General features: G+C 42.3%; 1 protein-coding gene across 1 annotated transcript in view; it reads right to left on the bottom strand.

Moving 5' to 3' along the window:
- Positions 1-1,476: 1,476 nt before the first annotated feature.
- Positions 1,477-20,128, bottom strand: part of LOC143352945 (LIM domain only protein 3) — a 64,430-nt gene continuing 45,778 nt past the window's right edge. The window contains exons 4-5 of the mRNA XM_076786000.1: positions 19,376-19,532; positions 1,477-1,691 (exon numbers count right to left, since the gene is read on the bottom strand). Coding sequence (XP_076642115.1) covers positions 1,533-1,691; positions 19,376-19,532 — 316 coding nt within the window. The 3' untranslated portion in view covers positions 1,477-1,532. The remainder of the gene's footprint in view (positions 1,692-19,375; positions 19,533-20,128) is intronic.

The raw sequence follows: 20,128 nt of genomic DNA, 5'->3' as shown, positions 1-20,128 counted from the left end.
AACAATAATATCTAAATATAACAATCTAAAAATAATTCTTCGCTAATATCGCTGTCAACTAAGCTACTTATGGGATTAGACGGAAGTTCTTGTTAAAAGTAGATCTAACACACCTTTCGGTATTTGTATTTTTCTGCGGTATCACCCTATAATAATTTACGATGGGATCGGAAGTAATTAACAGCATTGCTATTGTGTGGCCAATCCTGAACCTTCTTATGTCTTTGTTGCGAGCTTCTCGAGCCTCTTCAGACGTCATGCCAATCGGCAATAGGCATGATTTACTTATTTCTATGGAATAATAATTTGTGCACTGTAACCGGCAATATAAAACCAAGGATGTTAATTTAAATATAAATCTCTTGTGTCGCGAACAAATTTCTCGAAATTTAGAAAATTACTGTAGTGACCTGAAGAAAGAGCAGATATAAAAAAATCGTTCAAGAAGTCCCTTATCAATGCCTGTTATTTTCGAAGTTTTTGCAAAGTTTTTGAAGAAACGTCTAACCGTGTTACCATTATTTGTGGAGCCTCCTGCTTTCCTAGAATGGCCATTCGGTCCACCGTACGGTGTTACAAAGATTTTAAAAAATTGTGACAGGCATGATTTTTGTCAGAATCCCTTCTATATAGTTTGATCTTAATGCAATAAAAATTTCAAGATGGGATCTTTCGAGACTTTCTAGTTCTGCTCTATTAAAGTCAACTAACCGGCATAGAAAAATGGTACTTAAGAAATCTCTAAAAATTATTGCAAAGAACTTTATTAACAAACTTTGCGAACATTAATGTAAATATTTACTTACGTTAATATAGAATATCGTGCGTAGAAGCTTAAAGATTCGCATTTACTGCTCCGACATAATTTTCTTCAGAACAAATATAAACGTACGATTTCGCCGTATTACTGTTCTGAGTTTTCACGTATTGATTTCGATGCTTCCATCGCTATTAAATGAATTTGTCATGGGCATAATTAGTAAACATTCCGAAAGAAGAATATACGAATGTTTTCCACCTAAAATGGCCATTCGCGACACAATGCGCTCTGTCCGTTTCATCCTCCTCCTCCTCTAGCCGAATCGGTTGATTTTAATCGTCTACTTTAGCCTGGGAAATTCGAACAATTAAACTTCGTCTAAACAGCACCAATAGTTTCGCGCGCTCGATTCGTACAGCCTTAACGGTCGCCCGGTGAACCGCGGGACAAGGGTTGAATCCCCTCGGGATCGCTCGATCCTCGCCGATCCTTCGGCGACCGTTTTTCGAAAGTCGCGACTCAGATCGCCTTAGATCTAGGATATTTCGAGTGTATCCGCGAGCTTCTAGTTTTACAGAGAGTCTCGCCGATGGAACGGGACGTTACTGGGATTCGGATAATAGTCGCGGTCCGTGAATATGGCAACGAGCGAGCCGTCGAGCGTGTGTGTGTGTGTGTGTGTGTGTGTGTGTCGGTATGGCTGCCGAGGGCGTTAAATAAATTTGGCAACGCTTTCGCGGTTCGGTCGGTGCGCCGGCGCTTACTTCGTTTGTTATTTGGTGTCGTAAGGTGTTTGCGTATTGATACCGTTTAAATTATTCATGGGGTTCAGGATGTTATGGGCGCTGGTGCCCGCCGACGCGAGGTACCCATTGTGGTTATGGGTCGCTTCGCCGTTTGCGTGTTCCTGCGGGCTTCCCGTGGATATGGTCTGGAACACAAAAGTATCATCAGGTTAGAATGTATTCCGGAAATCTAGGCGACGAAACGTAACGCGACGAAGGTCGATGCGGTGATAGGGGAATTGCGACAATTAACCCTTTGCACTCGAAGCTAATTTAACTCCAAACATTTCTTCCGACCTAGAATATTTCTCTTCCATATATTTATTTCTTCGTGTTATACGTACGAAAATTGTGGAGTTTACTCGTACGATACTGAAGTGTTCAGTAATTTATGAAATACAAACAAATTTGATAATGTAAAAGATATTTTGATGATACGTGTCTTACAGTCGCCATTCGAGTGCTAAGGGTTAAGTAGTATAATTTAATGTGGTTCAAATATCCTGGACGATACTTGTCACTGGCAAGACCCGTGTCGGTGACATATATCGAGAATTCACTGTACTCTTTCCTCCTTTCGAACTAACACGTTGACGTTCGCGCGGTTCATGTGCTGTTAACACTTTGACTGGCAAACTAGAAACCTCAAAAATTCTATAAAATCAAAATAAATTAATGAAACAAAGATTGAAAATAATTAAATGTACGATATTGAGCAGTCCTCAAACTTTCATGAATTTTACAGATCCCAATCGGTACAATGAGTATATTAACGTAAAAATTCGTTTTAAAACCTGGACAAACAATTCCGTCGCCCAGGTATGGGTGACGTGGCAGTCAACGTGTTAAATAGAACGAAAATTTTCAGCAAATGAAATATTTTTATTTTAAGTACGAACAAATTTAATATTGCAAAAAATATTTTGAATAACGATACGGCAATTTTTAGGGACGCCTTACAGTCGCCATTGGAGTGCCTAAGGGTTGACCCAAATTTGTGTATAAATTTTCCTGCTCACTTCTTTTTCCTATAATGCTGAAATATGAAGTTCTCTTGCTTGTAGTCATTTTTGTCCTTAACACTAGGTTCACGGAGCATTAAAAGTGAGTATTTTACATTACTTTATAAAAATAAGAGGACCGTGTCTATCCAAGTTCTCAGCCATTTTTTAACTAACATATACCTAAGGAAATAAGAATGTTTGTTGAGTAATTCCACGTAGATGGATCTTCACAATCTCAATAATCGTGAATTAAAAATATTAGAACCCGTCATTTCGACGGTTCCCGTAAACCTAGTGTTAAACATAATAAAAAATGAGTTTGGCGATGAACGCCTTCTCGTCATATTTCCTCACGATGCAAATGGGTTAGGATCGCCTTGATCGCCGTAAAATTCGCCTGGTGGAAAAGAACGGGAGGCGGTCACGGTCCCGTAATTACATTCGCAATCAATCGACCAGGCAGCGACTTAATCAGATTCGAACAATTATTCACGACAGAGGCTTAAAACTCCGGCGAGAGGGGGAGGCGACGTTCTATCAGGTGAAAGGGGTCGGCGCCGCTAACGAATTCGTTTTGGATGCTACGCTCTTGTTCCTCGCGCTGGCGCCGCTTCGTTCACCCCTTTCGCCAAGTCTACGGTTTTACTCGAAAAACAAAAGAGCAGAAGAACCAAGTTGTATCTCAGCCCCGAATAACTCAACTCTCGTCTCTCCTCTCGTCTCCTCCGTCCCGTATCCCTCTCGATATCCACGGTTTCGTTCCCTTTCTTTCCAGGCCGAGGGCCGTTTGTCTCGGCCCTGTCTTCAGGGCCGTCTCTGTCTCTGCGAGCCGTACTTACGGGAACGGGAGAGCAAGAGAGCGCTCGCGGGAACTATAGAAGGTATACCGCCGGGGAACAGGAGATGCGCCGCTAGGATAGGTAAGTGCCGTTGAAAACTTTCAACTTCGTATCTCTGGCTACGCCACGTTCCCTTCGCCATCAGTTTCTCTTAGTTTCCGCCCGGCGAAGGTGTTAAATTATACAGGCTTAAAATTCGACAGACCGTGGTGGTGCGGCTCAGCCCCCTTCCATCGGGAGATCTCTCCTTCCTTTACCATGATTTTAGCCCAGCCGCGAGTTGATCATGCTAACTTTCAACGGAACGTGTGCGCTCGACTACCGTTTTCATGATTTTCTCCCTTCGCATTACTTGCGAACCTTGTACGCGTGGCAGCTGCCGAGTTATTCGCCGTTATACCACTGGGGAAAAAAGAAGGTAGAGATAAATGCTATAATTCTGACGGAGGGGGGAGGGGTACGTTGATTAATAGAACGGTTACCGTTCGAGTAAAGGCGGCAAGCGACCGTGCCAGGATTCACGAAGCGGCCGGCCGAGTAATTAACTCGTAAATAATTACGATAAAAATGACAAAGCGCCGCTAAAAGAAATGCTTTATCACCGCAACGGCAACGGCGACTTTCTTCCCGGCGAGAATTTCTAAATCTTCTTGCCGCAACGAGAACCCTTTTCAGTTCCCCTCTTTTTCTGCCCGATACAACGCCCTTCGGTTTTATCCTGTCCTCACTCTCTCTCTCTCTCTCTCTCTCTCTGGATGTCTCTGTTGCTTCCCCTAGGCCCTCGCCAGGTCCCCGCACGTAATTAAGAAATCTCCGTGGAAGACTCCGGGCGGCGTCGGTCGGTACCACGGGTTAAATTAAGTCTATGACTTATTCAAGTTTTATCTACAATTGCCAGAGGAGGAATTACCGTCCCGTGGATTTACTGCCGTCTTTGTAATCAAACGGCGCGTGCTCGGCGGGCCACGGTGCTACAGGATGTCCTACGCAGTCGCCAGGCATTCACTTCGCCGGGGCGAGCATAAGATTCTTCAAATGCCCGACAATAACAGGAAATGGGAGGTACAGGATAATCTTCAGTCGGTAGACAAGGCCACGGGGGTCCTGCTGCGAACCACAGTGAATTCGCGATATATGTCGCCGAGGCCTGGATGATTAATGTCACGGAATTGTTCCCACTGCGGGGTATACCCCGTGAGGGGCAAGGAAGCTCGAGAGACGAATACAATTTTTATTTTGCATATGCAGTGCAGTCTTTACTCGATATATGTCCCGAATATCTAGGCGATAAAAGTCCCGGAACTATCCCCACTGCCGCGGGGTATATTTCGCGAGGGGCAAAGAACCTCGAGAGACAAATACAATTTTTATTTTGCATATGCAGTGCAGTCTTTACTCGATATATGTCCCGAATATCTAGGCGATAAAAGACCCGGAACTATCCCCACTGCCGCGGGGTATATTTCGCGAGGGGCAAAGAAGCTCGAGAGACAAATACAATTTTTATTTTGCATATGCAGTGCAGTCTTTACTCGATATATGTCCCGAATATCTAGGCGATAAAAGACCCGGAACTATCCCCACTGCCGCGGGGTATATTTCGCGAGGGGCAAAGAAGCTCGAGAGACGAATACAATTTTTATTTTGCATATGCAGTACAGTCTTTACTCGATATATGTCCCGAATATCTAGGCGATAAAAGTCCCGGAACTATCCCCACTGCCGCGGGGTATATTCCGCGAGGGGCAAAGAAGCTCGAGAGACGAATACAATTTTTATTTTGCATATGCAGTACAGTCTTTACTCGATATATGTCCCGAATATCTAGGCGATAAAAGACCCGGAACTATCCCCACTGCCGCGGGGTATATTCCGTGAGGGGCGAAGTAGCTCGAGAGACAAATTAATACAATTAAGACGATTAGAAATTAATACAATTTTTATTTTGCATATAAATTTGCAGTCCAGTCTTTACTCGATATATGTCCCGACATCAAGACTCGCGTAACTGACAAAAATCGTGAATTCACTGTAATAAAAATTGTGGAGTCGTTCTTTACGGAAGTCTGGGCCCTAGAATGAGGATAGTGATTATCCAGTGGGCCGTTGCATTTCACACAGAACAAGAACAAGATGGGTGCATAGTCCTCTATCATTAACCCCCTGCACTATAATATCGAGCCAGACACGTGACGAAGACGTCGAGCAGAATCAACTAAATATTCATGCTATAATAAATGTAATCTTTCTGTTTCGTTGTGGAACCCTTCTTGCGAAGGGACAAGTGCGCGGATCAAAGTCAGGTAAATTGCGAAGTATCGACCTCGAATGTCATAAAACTGGCAGATCACCTCCTTCTCCAATTCACCCTGAAGTGTCGCACCCTGGACAAACCAAATTACTTCCAGACTTGTCGCTTATGCTTCCTCGGACTTGGATCCATTGGGTGTCTCAAACTCCTTGGAAGGGTAGTTCTAGATCGAGATATCAGCAAGAGTCAACAGGAACCCGACTATTCCGGGTGTCGGCAGACATTAGGGTCCAAGCTCTAAATATTCCAGGATTTTGCAAAGATTTATCTCCGAGCGACCCCGAAATCCAAAGGGGTAGCGTCCAGAAACAGGGGAAAGCCGTTGCGCAGCTTTAAAACGTTCGGTTCTTCGAGTCCCTGTACACTGATTTCTCTATATATGTCTCCGAGGCCTAGATGATAAACGTCGCGGAATTATCCCCACTACGTCCTCAGACGCCGAGGTGTATAAACATAACACGGCTCGGATATGTGTCCTGGACGATACACGACGCTAGCAAAACCCGTGACATAAATCGAGAATTCACTGTACAGCGATTTCTCTATATATGTCGCCGAGGCCTAGATGATAAACGTCGCGGAATTATCCCCACTACATTCTCAGACGCCGAGGAGTATAAACATAACACGGCTCGGATATGTGTCCTGGACGATACACGACGCTAGCAAAACCCGTGACATAAATCGAGAATTCACTGTACAGCGATTTCTCTATATATGTCGCCGAGGCCTAGATGATAAACGCCGCGGAATTATCCCCACTACATTCTCAGACGCCGAGGTGTATAAACATAACACGGCTCGGATATGTGTCCTGGACGATACACGACGCTAGCAAAACCCGTGACATAAATCGAGAATTCACTGTACAGCGATTTCTCTATATATGTCGCCGAGGCCTAGATGATAAACCTCGCGGAATTATCCCCACTACGTCCTCAGACGCCGAGGAGTATAAACATAACACGGCTCGGATATGTGTCCTGGACGATACACGACGCTAGCAAAACCCGTGACATAAATCGAGAATTCACTGTACAGCGATTTCTCTATATATGTCGCCGAGGCCTAGATGATAAACGTCGCGGAATTATCCCCACTACGTCCTCAGACGCCGAGGTGTATAAACATAACACGGCTCGGATATGTGTCCTGGACGATACACGACGCTAGCAAAACCCGTGACATAAATCGAGAATTCACTGTACAGCGATTTCTCTATATATGCCGCCGAGGCCTAGATGATAAACGTCGCGGAATTATCCCCACTACGTCCTCAGACGCCGAGGAGTATAAACATAACACGGCTCGGATATGTGTCCTGGACGATACACGACGCTAGCAAAACCCGTGACATAAATCGAGAATTCACTGTACAGCGATTTCTCTATATATGTCGCCGAGGCCTAGATGATAAACCTCGCGGAATTATCCCCACTACATTCTCGGACGCCGAGGAGTATAAACATAACACGGCTCAGGTACGTCTCCTGGACGATACAGGTCGCTGCTAAGACCCGTTTCGTTGACATATATCGAGAATTCACTGTAAAAGCTTGATAATATTAAAGAAGAAGGAACGACGTGTGTCCCGTTTTATCTGAAGTGGTTCGAGGCGTCGGTCACATAACGCGGCAAACGTAAGCGAGCCTCCAGCCCGTGAATAAGACATTAATCGCGACTCGACGAGAAGGTGAAGGCAGTTTGTAACTGACGGTAAACGCGGACCCATCGGGGGTTGCCGGGAGCTGGGGTGAATCGCGTGTCATTTGTCCGTTGATCTCCCGCGGCTGGGAACCGACCAGGTGCGAGCTACTTCCTCGGCAGCAGCGCTTTTCTTACGCGCAAAAATTAGCGCCACCCTCCACGCCATTCACCGAGTCTCCCTCCCCAACCCCCTCCCCCAACCCCCAACCCTCGCCGGCTATCCGCGTGGTAGCACGGGATGAGAATTAGGCGGGTCGTTTATCGAGAGAGGAATCATTTAGAACAGAATGCCGTGAACCTCGCCATTATACCCGGGGATCATTATATCACCGAAGGATTTCGCTAATGTTCTTCATAATTTAGGAATGTCCGCAACTAGAGACAGTGTTCCTTCTCGAGAATTTCTCGAGAAATTTTATAACAGATTATTTCTGATTTCTCGAGAAATTTAAATCTAGGAAAATTCCCATGAATCTCATTGATTTTATAACATATAAATTCTTAAATTCTCTTAAATTCTTATTTAAAACTTTAGAAAAACCGAATACTGAATTTGAGTAATGAGTTTCTTGTTGTTATCAAAGAAGAAATATCTAAAAGAAGAGACAAGATTGTCGTATCCCTTATAAAATATCTGCATAATCCAGAGTCTCTGCAAAAAGATTCAGAAGATACATTTTTTTATTTAACATCCAAGGCAGATATGTATAAAATGGCGAAACAAATTCTAAGCAGACTTTTTGGAAAATATAACAATGATTCTTATGAAAATAGTGAAAAACTTTCAGATTCTCAGAATGAGGAACTATCAGTGGACAGAACAGTTAGAATTAGAAGTTGCAGACGGCCTTCAAGAATTTAGTGTCAAGAGTTTAGCGGCAAAAGAAAATAAATTCCGGACTCTAACAAAGGAGTTCCAAATTTTTGTGTCCACTGGAGAAAGGACACCCAATGTTCAGCAACTTTTGGATGTTCTGCATACGATAAAGCCAACATCCACACAAAATGAAAGAAATTTTTCTACGGCTACAGATTTTGTTACAAAAAAAAAAAAAGAAGTAGATTGACTGATTCTACATTAGACGCATTATGCTTCTCAAGAAATCATTTCAAAACGAAAGCGTAATGTTTCACTTTACAAAAGTTTGGTAAAAGTTTCCCAATATTTTTTCATTTTATTAAAAATTCTCGAGAATTCTCGAGAATTATCGAGAAATATAGTCTTATTTCTCATTTCTCGAGGAATGAAAAATGTTGAGAAATCGGGAACACTAACTAGAGAGAGAGGGAGAGAGAGAGAGATTAGAGAGATGATGAGAGAGAGAGAGAGAGAGAGAGAGAGAGGGAGAGAGAGAGAGAGAGAGAATTACTTTTCCGTAGATTGTTAAGGGGGCCGGCAGGCATTTGGCCTTGACTGTCACGCTATGTTACGCTGTGCCTCTTTTTCTAGACATTTTACGTCTTAAATATGTAAGTAATCAATTAAAAATGCATACCACCGTGTTTGTACATGTCTTTGCTACGTCTGTATAGACCTTTTTTTCGATACGAACACTAAATCTCTCGAAATTACGAGAATCTCTCAGCGGCAGCCATCTTGTGACGTCATACTTGCTTCAGAATTCGAATTTTCTGCCGAATATGACAAATTACTCGACGATGAGATAGAAATTCGCAATTTGGGCTCCATACAGACGTAGATTGGACTTTTAGGAATCACAATTGACCACTTCTAAACTGCTCGTTGCGATATTGAAGCGGCAGTTTGTCTAGATTTTGACCGTTGCATACGTATATGGATTTCAAACCATGCCGGCCCCCTTAAGGAACCAAGGAAAAGATTATTTATCTCGAGAATCGTTACGTGCACGTTCAAGACGCTCGTACGAACGTTCGTCCGTGGTTTTTTCGGCCCCGTGTGCCCGACGAATGCGAGATTACACGCAATTCTGCCAGTCAATTAAACTCGACGCTAGGTGGCTCGGCTGTCGCACCCGAGCGTACAAGTGGGTCCGCGCAATAATCGTTACAAAAGAGAGAGCCGGGGCAGCGCGCCGTTGTTTTCGCAACTAAACTCATAATCTCGCATAAGCCCGCAAGCCGGGCTTTCCCATGCGAGTTTTCCTCCCCGCGTATTGTGTAAGGAATCGCCCGGGAAGCTTTACGCGAGAATCCACCGGGCGGGTTGCATCTAATAACGCGGTCATTAGCGTGAACGACGTTTCTTATAATTGGCAGCGTTCACGGTCCGACTCGGTATTTTATCCGCGGCTCGTATTTCGAGCGCGCGCATCATGCTCCGGTACGCGCCCGCACGCGATAAGGATGACGAATATTTCGAAGTTTAATTTAATTCAAGTCGGCTGCGCGCGTCCCGCGAACTTTCGGAGGGAAAGGGGGGAGGGGTAGGTCTAATCGCCTGGAAGAAGTATAGAAGACGTTGTAATACCTTATTCCCCGTACGAATCTCGTACTGCACATTGATCCTCTTAAATTCCCATGTAGTCTCCGTCCTGGCATTAGCATATTATCTCCTTCCGCGACCTTCGCTCCCCCCCCTCCGCTCTTGTTCCCTTCTTTCCCACCGCGCTGGTTCTACCCCCTTCAACCCTCTGATTCGCGGAGGACTTTGCAGACACTTGAGAGTTTGTTTTAAAACTCAGATAATCGTTTCGAACTCCCTCCGTTCTGCCTCTTACTCTTTCTTCCGGCGCTCGGCTCGGCTCGTTGTCCCGTCTCGCTCGTTCACCCTCACACAAGCACCCACCCCTTTTACGCGTCGCGTTCCACTCTCGCCGACGGGTCTCGAGGGGAAAATTAGATCAAAATAAGACTTCTCGCCAATTTTTAAACGCGTTACATTGCTCGCCGTGGGACGCCGGGAGATTACGTCCTCGGTACGGTCCTCGAGCGATCCCACGATCGATCGATCGATCCAGACGACACCTAAGCTGCCTCGAAAAACCTCCAGACGTTTCTTGATGGATGAGCCGGGACCCTGTTTTCAACGACGCGATGATACAGAGGCAGAAACGACCGCGCAGACACAGTGTCGCGAATGGCCATTTTGAAAGTGACGAGCAAATGTGTAAACACGCTAGTTTTACATAAAACATGATAATACAACCTATTTTCTAATTGAATGATAAAGCAATAATAATTATATGGTGAATTTGATAAACAAAACGTAACAGTTTGTGTTAGATAATATTAACAATATATATAATATTTTACAAAAATAAACGAAAATATTAATTTAAAGTTTTATTTCGACGAGCACAATTAAAGCGCGAAACGGTAAAAATTGTCTTCAATCTCTATGTTCGATAAATATTCTGTATTGTTAATATTAACGGAAATAAACTGTTGTGCTTTGCTTATCCTGTTCACTTTATAATTTGTAATTGTAATACTTTGTAATTCACTTTGTAAAGAAGAATTATTTTTATATGGTTATATTCAGATATTATTGTTATACTTATTTAATATTATATTTTTTATTTATTTTTGTGTTTGTTTTTGTGATTTATATATTTTTCAATATAAATATTTTTTTATTGAATTATCTTTAACCCTTAGCACCCGAATGGCGATTGTAAGGCACCGCTGAAAATTGCTGTATCATTATTCATAATATTTTTTACCTTAGTAAATTTGTTTGAATTTAATAAAAATTTAATTGAAAATTGCTGTATCATTATTAAAAATATTTTTTACCTTATTAAATTTGTTTGTATTTAATAAATTACTAATCACTTCAGTATTGTACGAGTAAATTGCACCATTTTCGTACGCACAACATGAAAAAGAATATACAGAAGGGAAATATTCGAGGTCAAAAGAAATATTTCGTTCTGCAGTTAAAATAGCTTCGAGTGCAAAGGGTTAAGTCGTTGAATACGAAACCGCATTATGTCTGGCGTCATATACAAAGTTACCGTGCAGATTTCGCATCTTTAATTAAGAGCCAAGTCTCCATAGATTCGCGATAAGGTAGAGCGACCACGTTACCGACAAAAATATTCGAAAAATGGTTTCACGTTCCTCAAAGTTCTACATACAGTCAGTCCAATAAGTATCCGTACGCTCTTAAAAATCGCATAACTTTGTCAATATTGGACTATACTACTTGAATTTTTCTGAGAAGTTAGAACAATTGGATCACTACATAACGCGAGAAAAATGTTTGATTAAAATTGCAATTGGTCGAAATTACAGAGAAAGTACTAAAAGTTGTATTTTGCAACTTTTTTATGCGGGCTTATATTAAAAATGCAAAAAGTACGGTTTGTACATCTGTATCAAATATACGTATTCTGTATTTACGTATACGTATACGTATTTAACGATGAAAACTTAAGGGCGAAAGTCGCCGAATTGTGGCCTTCTCAGGGCATTTGGCCCTTATGTGATCATTTTGGAACACCTGCAGCTCATTGCAACGTTCACCGATTTTGATGAAATTCTCAGAACACGTACAATTCATACAAATCCACAGATCGTACATTCTAAATTTTCGATGTAAGTCCACATAAAAAAGTTGCAAAATACAACTTTTAGTATTTTCTCTGCACTTTCGACCAATCGTAATTTCTCTAAAAAATTGTTTTCACTTTTGGTAGTGATCCAATTGTTCTAACTTCTCAAACGAATTCAAGTAGTACAGTCCAATATTGACAAAGTTATGCGATTTCTAAGATCGCACGGATACTTATTGGACTGACTGTATGTTGAATCTCATTTCACATGACCTACCAGAAAATTTCAATCGGTCCGAAGAAGCGTGAAACGATCTATGATTTGTTTCCACCTGGAATGGTCATTCGCGACACTGCGCGTCGGAGGAGGAACACGTCGACGATAATTGAATTTATCGAGGATGATGACCGGTCGTTTCTTTCCTCCCCGCTGCCTCTTTCGCGAACTCACCCCCGGGCTACCTGTTTGCCTTGGCTCACCTCGCACGCTCGAGTTATTCGCAAATGCTGCGGCGGCCAGGGCATTATTTACAGGAGCCGGAACGGAGAGATCCTCCGGAACCACGGCTACGGGAGATTGGGACAGCTGTCTTGTTCCCAGGCAATCAGAAAAACTACCGGTGCTCCTCGTTCGGGCAACACCGCCATTCCCATAGCCACGGCTTAAGGAGAGCACCGGGGCGGCAGCTGCCTCCTCGGCCGGGACCGAGCACCCTCTTCGCGGTTTTTAAGAATCTTAACGCCCTTCTTCTGCTTCCTACTCTCCCCCACGATTTTGCCAAGCCGAGATAGCGCCGCCGACACTTTGCATTTCGTCGCGACGACGTCTAATTCCTGGCTCCTCCGTTCCCGGAGCCTCCCGGAATTCGTATCCTTTACCTCCCTTAACTCCTGTTGATCGTCGCTCCCGCTTAATCCGCTCCCACGATCTTCTTAAAACGCGTGCACGATCCTTCGGATATAGTTTTCCCTTGTTAGGGTTACTCGATTCGCTGGACACCCATAATGCGCTCCCCGTTGCAACTGTGCCAAACGAAACGTGGAAACGTGCGATAAAAGGCTCGTAAGTCGTGATATTTGGAAACTGTGTTACGAGTGCACTGCGCATTTTAAGCATTTATTAGAACGATTAATTAGTGGAGTTTAAGTTAGAGGAAAAACGAAAAGAATTTTTAAAAATTCTTTTTTTTTATTACGAAAAGAATTTTAGGACACAGGTTTGGATATAGGTTGATAGATCGTGGTATTTGGAAACTGTGTTATGAGTGGACTGCGCGTATTAAGCATTTGTTACAAACATGAATCGGAGGAATTTAAGTTAGCGGAAAAACGAAAAGAATTAAAAAATGTTGATAAATCGTGGTATTTGGTAACTGTCTTATGAGCAGACTGCGGATTTTAAGCATTTAATTACTGAAATGAATCGGTGGAATGTAAGTTAGCGGAGACACGAAAAGAATTATTTTTTTATTTTATTTTTAATTACGAAAAGAATTTTAGGATACATGTTGGGATAAAGGTTGATAAATCGTGATATATGGAAACTGTGTTATGAGTGGACTGCGGATTTTAAGCATTTAATTACTGAAATGAATCGGTGGAATGTAAGTTAGCGGAGACACGAAAAGAATTATTTTTTTATTTTCTTTTTTATTACGAAAAGAATTTTAGGATACAGGTTGGGATAAAGGTTGATAAATCGTGATATTTGGAAACTGTGTTATGAGCAGACTGCGGATTTTAAGCATTTAATTACTGAAATGAATCGGTGGAATGTAAGTTAGCGGAGACACGAAAAGAATTATTTTTTTATTTTATTTTTAATTACGAAAAGAATTTTAGGATACAGGTTGGGATAAAGGTTGATAAATCGTGATATTTGGAAACTGTGTTATGAGTAGACTGCGAACTTTAAGCATTTAATTACTGAAATGAATTCGTGGAATTTAAGTTAGCGGAGACACGGGAAGAATTATTTTTTAATTTTTTTTTCATTACGAAAAGAATTTTAGGATACAAATCTATTATTTATTTCTTATTGTAATCATTGCAGGAAGAATGACATTTCTGCTTGGCTTCTGTTTCTTGCAATTCATGCAGGAAGGTCGACAGTCTATTTACGAGAATTTTATGTTACAGGATATTATTATATTATATTTATGTTACAAATATTGCACGAACATGTGTCGATGTACGTTGTGCACTATTCAGTACTGATTGTCGATTAATTGACGTCTCGAGGCCACAGAAGAAATGAATCAACTGAAGATAAAAAGATGGCGGTAACGAGGGAAGACCGAACAGCGTTGTTCACGGTTTCGATAATGCGGGAAATGATGGCGGTCGAAATAGCTACCGCGATCTTCGTGTAGTTGCAGTTTCTAAACTGAGTGTGCGGGTCTCGGGTTCGCCAGTGACAATTAACTAGAGACAATTCGTGATCTGACATTATCTGGCGCGTCAACCTCGCGCCGGAGACCAGCTGTCCCGACGATCGTCTTTTCCATTCAGATGCTAAATGTCACCGCGACATTTACCGAGGAAATAGAACGACTCTCCCTCTCTCTCTCTCTCTCTCTCTCTCTGTCTCTCCCTCTATCCATCTCTCTTCCTCGCCCCTCGTCTCTCTGGATGTTGGGTTGCCAGACACCTTTGAGTGTTCCCGCCGCGATCGAAGGTATTCATGCTCCGGCAACGACATGTCGAGAGGGATCCATCAGGCTTAACGTAATAGATGCGCAAACGACATTAGCATGCCATGCCGATTATTGGCATTAGTCTGCCATCCCGTTATTTCGCGCAACGGTCATTTATAACCCTCCGCTGTAGTCTCCACCGTAGAATCGATACTCCCTGAACGGTTTTGGATCCGTGGAACCATCAAAGATGGAGGCTGGCTTTGAATATTCTTTTCACCCCACCGTCACAATAGGGTTACCTTGACCCCATGTGTCTAAACCGTGACGCGCAGAAATAACGCCGCCAATTAGAAGCGTGAATATAATTAAACCTTTTTTATTCGGCAACAAAGATGCCGAAACCTTATTAACACCGGGTTTACGGGACCCGTCAAAATGACGGGTTCGAATATTTGTAATTTAAAATTATTAACACTCTAAGGATGCATACATGAGAAATTATTTAGCAAATTTATTTCTTTGGGTGTATATTATTTTTAAAATATTGCGAAAAATGTGGGTTGCGCGTTCTCGTTATTATTATAAAGTAATGCAAGTCACTTCTAGTGCTCCGCAAACCTAGTGTTAAAAAACCGATTCAGTGAAATGTGCAAGCATTGCATTCAATAACCGAAGCATTTGGTTTTAACGGAAGCTAAGAAAATGATCCAGAGTTAAACAATCTGGTGTAGTGAGAAAGTATATCCCAAATTGAATCATATTTCACATTTATCGTGAATTTTTCAGCACGCGTATTGTATTTAGCCCATTCATAAGAAAGAATGAAGAACAATCATTCCGTCACCATTTTTTAAAATTCTGTTTCAAGAAATAGTCAAGATCTATTTCAAGAAATTTCAGAGAAATTGTATTGTACAGTTATTTCGTATTATAAAAAGTGGTCATAAATTGGCCGAACTTCCATTTCCCCCCTCCTGAAATAACAGAATATCGTGGTTACAAGTGAATAATGATTTCGCGACGTTAACAGCTCCTTCTTAAACAATGCGAAATATTAACAGGCATTACTTAACGCAGCTTCGACAAGAACACGCCCAGTCTTTCGCGCGGCTGGTCATTTTTCCCCGGATCAATTCCATTTTGCAATTCCATTAGGCGGTACTCGCGATTCCAGCCGAACGAACGTGCAAACTGATATTAATTGAACTAAACACTCACGCACGGGTGCAGGGGGGAGGGAGGGGGCACACGCACGAGGAGGCGGTTTTCGCACGCAGCAGGCTTCCGCGCAAGAACATGAACACTTACGTGGTGTAGAAATAGAGTCGCAAGGGTTAGCAACCCCTGAATTACACGCAGTTCGCTGGCAGAACGGTTAAGGGGAGGAAATTTGCATATTATAAGTAGTACAACGCTGCCGAGCCTGATATCATCGGACTCGGGAACCTCGTTATTCTGTGCATGCGTACCATTCGAGCGTGTGCCCGGGCAATCTGGGGTCTTCGACCAGTCTTAAAACTTTGTCTCGAAACTTCCTTAACGACAGTTTTAAGCAACCGTGCAGGCCTTTCGACTAATGAACCGGGGATTAAGGCCGATCGAAGGCGGTCGCCATCGCGGAACGTAGCGCCGAGGGAATTCGAGAGCATGGGAATGCGCCTCGATCCACGAAAGTCTATCGATCCGCGGAATTTTAAGGGACAGAACGAGAGCGAGAGAGAGAGAGAGAGAGAGAGTGCTCGGACGAGCGTTAAATATTGCTCTTGGCAAAATTACGGTACGTGACGTAAGCATGTTAGGCGACGTAAACATCCTTGCAAGACGCGGCCGGGATTAAGTAGATCGGATCCTCGTTGGGTCAGACAGGAGCAGGTCCTCCGTGCAGCAAGGGCTTAAGATATTGTTCGGAAGCACGGCTGTTGCCTTAAGATAATCAAGAAACCCGAACGGCTTAACGTGACGAGTTCATAATTCCGGCTTGTAAGGGGCTCTCCGTTCAGGGGCCTTCTTATCAACATTAGACAAATATTGTTCCCCTCTTTGCACCGAAAATACGGCACGAGCTCTGTCCACTTGAATAGGTTACTTCACGGAATAAGTGTTTTACCTACAGATGTTGTAGGGTTCGAGAAACTACATATTAGGTTGGGGAAAAAGAAATCCATCATTTTCACGTGAACTTCAAGACTTTATTTAACATGTTTCGGATTGGGCCGTTTTGGGTCAAATATGCACCGTTTTGTTCTATAATTTGTTGCCGTTTTAAAGGTAGCCACATAATGCCTCTCTCATAGAAGTCTTAGCCCCTAATGGCGAAAAACTCTAGCAATCGATTTTCACAATCTTCTCTTGATGCCGATTTCTTATCACTAAGGAAATTTTGCAATGCAAGGAAAACATGGTAATCGCTTGGTGCCAGGTCCGGACTATATGGTAGATGCATCGAAACTTATAAAATGATATTCTTGCAAGCGGAGGAATAGGGAGATATTGTGTGTATGGAAGAATCTGGAAGGATCTACAAGAAACAATTGAGAACAGTATGAGAAAGAGATGGAATGAGTGAAGCACGGAAAAAAGAAGCGAATCGAGAAAGCGTCGTTCGCGGGTTTTGCATGAGATTGAATGTGACCACGTAAGAGAGTGCACGTGTTGTAACGTTTGTTGTATACTTGTTATTAATGTAACCAAAAGGTAAAACCAAAGAGCGAGTGTTAATTTAGTAGACGAAAATCCCCAATAGATAGCTTTGGTCAGCTTTGTTTCTTAAATGGAATGTCCAATTTTTTCAGCTCTACAGTGCATTCGTCCTAAAACTTACCGTTCCTGAGATATTTGACTGTTTTGAATGTTCGAAATGTCGGCCATCTGCAGCGATGCAACGTTGCAGTCTTTGAACTGTTGCGTTTCCCGTATCAATAACGCGTGTTATGCAAATTAACCCTTTGCACTCGGCGCTATTTTCAATCTGAAACTAAATGTTTCTTCCGTCTTGCGATATTTTCATGTTATTCGCACGAAACCGATCCGATTTGTACATATAATATTTAAATGTTTAGTAGTCTATTAGATACAAATTTTGTAATGTAACAAATATTTTGTAATATTTTTTGTAATTTCTTTCAAAAAATAATGCCACAATAATTTCTAGTGGTGCTTCAGAGTCACCACTCGAGTGCAAAGGGTTAACACGGCCAGTGCTGGTAAAAGTAGCCTGATCGGTAAATGGGGGAAAACAGTGGATTGATTTGTGGGACACACTGTATATCGGCAAGCGGAGCTTGCCAAAACTAATCCGGGAATCTCGATTTGAATAAAATATCTCTTCCTAACAGCTCTTTCGATCATCCGATCTGAAAACATTTTTCGCGAGGGGGAGGGGGTGGGGTGGGGGGAGGGTGTACTCTCATCGGGGGACGCGAATTTCAGCTAAGTAATTCCACTTAAGACGCCGGCAAATCCTTATTCAAAGAGTACATTCTTTCGCACGTTCCAACGCCGCTCGAGAGGTCGGATCGTTATGGTATGCGATGAGGCTTGCTTAACGGGCGAGCTTAATTAATAAGGACACGCGATATCCTAACTCGTAAGACGACGGTGGGGTGGTAAAGCATAGCTGAAGCCCCGGGGGAGTCCTTTGTTGTCGAGAGGGTCAGGACGGCCGACCTGCCACTTTAACCCACCTTAAGGGGTTACATCTTGAGGAGTTTTGAACCTTACCGAACATCCGACGATCATAATCTCCGGAAGATTCAAGGCTGCCTGGCGAATGCGCGTCGGAAATTGATACGCTTGCGTGGTCAGTTCGCGGAATTTCTGATTTCACGGTGGACGAGATCTAATACCTCTTTTCGTCGTTGTATAGTGATTTCTGTGGGAACTTTCTGCACCACTTGGAACGATTCGTATGCTGCAAATGTTTATAGAATATACTAGGATTTACAAGCATATTTTTATGGACAAATTGTGGATGTAATTTTGGGGAAAAAAGGTTGAGAAGTAATTTTGCAGCCGATACTGAGCTAAAACGAGGGAATCAAATTTATTGATAAGTATAATTTATTTAGAGAAACGACTGTAAAGATTTCGCGTGCTTTAGTAAATGCAGGAAGTAGAATCGGTAGGTCATGGTCAGACACACCAGCCGATTGCTATCTAAAACGAGGCGTCAAATGAAGAAATTTTTTTTTCTTTTGAATTACTTCCGAATCGATTGTTCATGCCGGACACCCTGTAGATTAGTTTTAAGTAGACTGCGGATTTTATGCATTTATGACAAAAATGGGTAGGCGTAATTTTAATACAGTAAAAACATTAGAAAAACTTTAAAAGATTGTTATATGATCTTCAACCTATTAAACATATTAAGAAAGGAGATAAATTTCTATTTTACTCCAGTCTGTAGCTATTCAGATAGAAAATAATTTTGCATAAAGATCCGCTGTCTAGTTATACGTAACCAGCGGATCTTTATGCAAAATGAAAATGTGTTACATGAATTGCAACAAACTGAAATAGAAAATTTTCTTTTTTAATATGTTTAATAGGTTGAAAATAGTACAACAGTGTTTTTAAATTCTTCTAATGTTTTTACTCTTTTGAATTATAAGGAAAAGGGAAAAAGGAAAAGGTCATTTTCCTGTACAGGAAAAAGTTGTTCAGAATTATGCCCCCAACAACAAATTTCAAGGTCATTGAAATCGGCGAGCAATCCCCTATTGCGAATAATTGCCAAAATTTCTCTTACAAAATTCTAAAACATTTTGATGACCTCGTGAAATTCACGAATGCATCGAATATCGTGTTTAATAACCTCTTTCACGGAGTCGAGAACTGTACAATTGTAATTTACCTGTGGCTGAAGATGCGTCACTTGTCTCTTAATCTGTGCGAGGGTTGCGGTCGGCGGTGGATGCACCGCCATGTTTGCAAAAACCAGTCGTTCCTCGTAGTCGTACTTGCAGAGGATTTTGTTCTCGTACAAGTAGAATCTGTCACCGATGCAGAATCTGTTGAGAAAACAAAACGATACTATGAATCATACAGTAATGCTAATTACGTCGCAGACCGTCTCAAAATTAATTCTATTATTATTGAACAATCTCCGATACTGTGGACGTCACACATCTGTGTCTGTGGTGGTGGTACAACCGAGAAGGGGGGTGATTCTAAAAATCAAAAAATACGTCGACAATGTAAAATAAGATTTGTTTGAAAATTCCGACACATTTTATTTCAGGGACCGAAGACTATCGTTCGAGCCAAAATGTCGGAGTTCATAACTGTCTTGCAGCAGTCTAACCCTTTAAATTTCACGGTCACGAGACTCTCAGTACATTTTTTAAGGCAGTTATTAAGACGCCGTGATATCGTCGCAATCATCGCGGAGCTCTCGAGTGGCAAAGATTCGAAGAAACTCCGGGCTAAGGGTTGTCGGAGATAGGCGGAGTAGTAAAGCGTGCTAATTCCTTTTAAGGCCGCTTTCCGTTCCGCTCCGTCGAGGAAATTGCGAGAAAATAAAAACAACCAGCGAAACGCCTAGCACCGCCATACCTTCCGAGAGTGTCTTCGAGCTCCTTTAAATGTAAATTTCCACTCGATTCGC

Source organism: Halictus rubicundus, chromosome 3 (genome assembly GCF_050948215.1).
Source record: "Halictus rubicundus isolate RS-2024b chromosome 3, iyHalRubi1_principal, whole genome shotgun sequence".
Classification (NCBI taxonomy): Eukaryota; Metazoa; Arthropoda; class Insecta; order Hymenoptera; family Halictidae; genus Halictus; species Halictus rubicundus.
The sequence above is the reverse complement of the archived record's forward strand: the minus strand, read 5'-3'. Positions and strand labels throughout refer to the sequence as shown.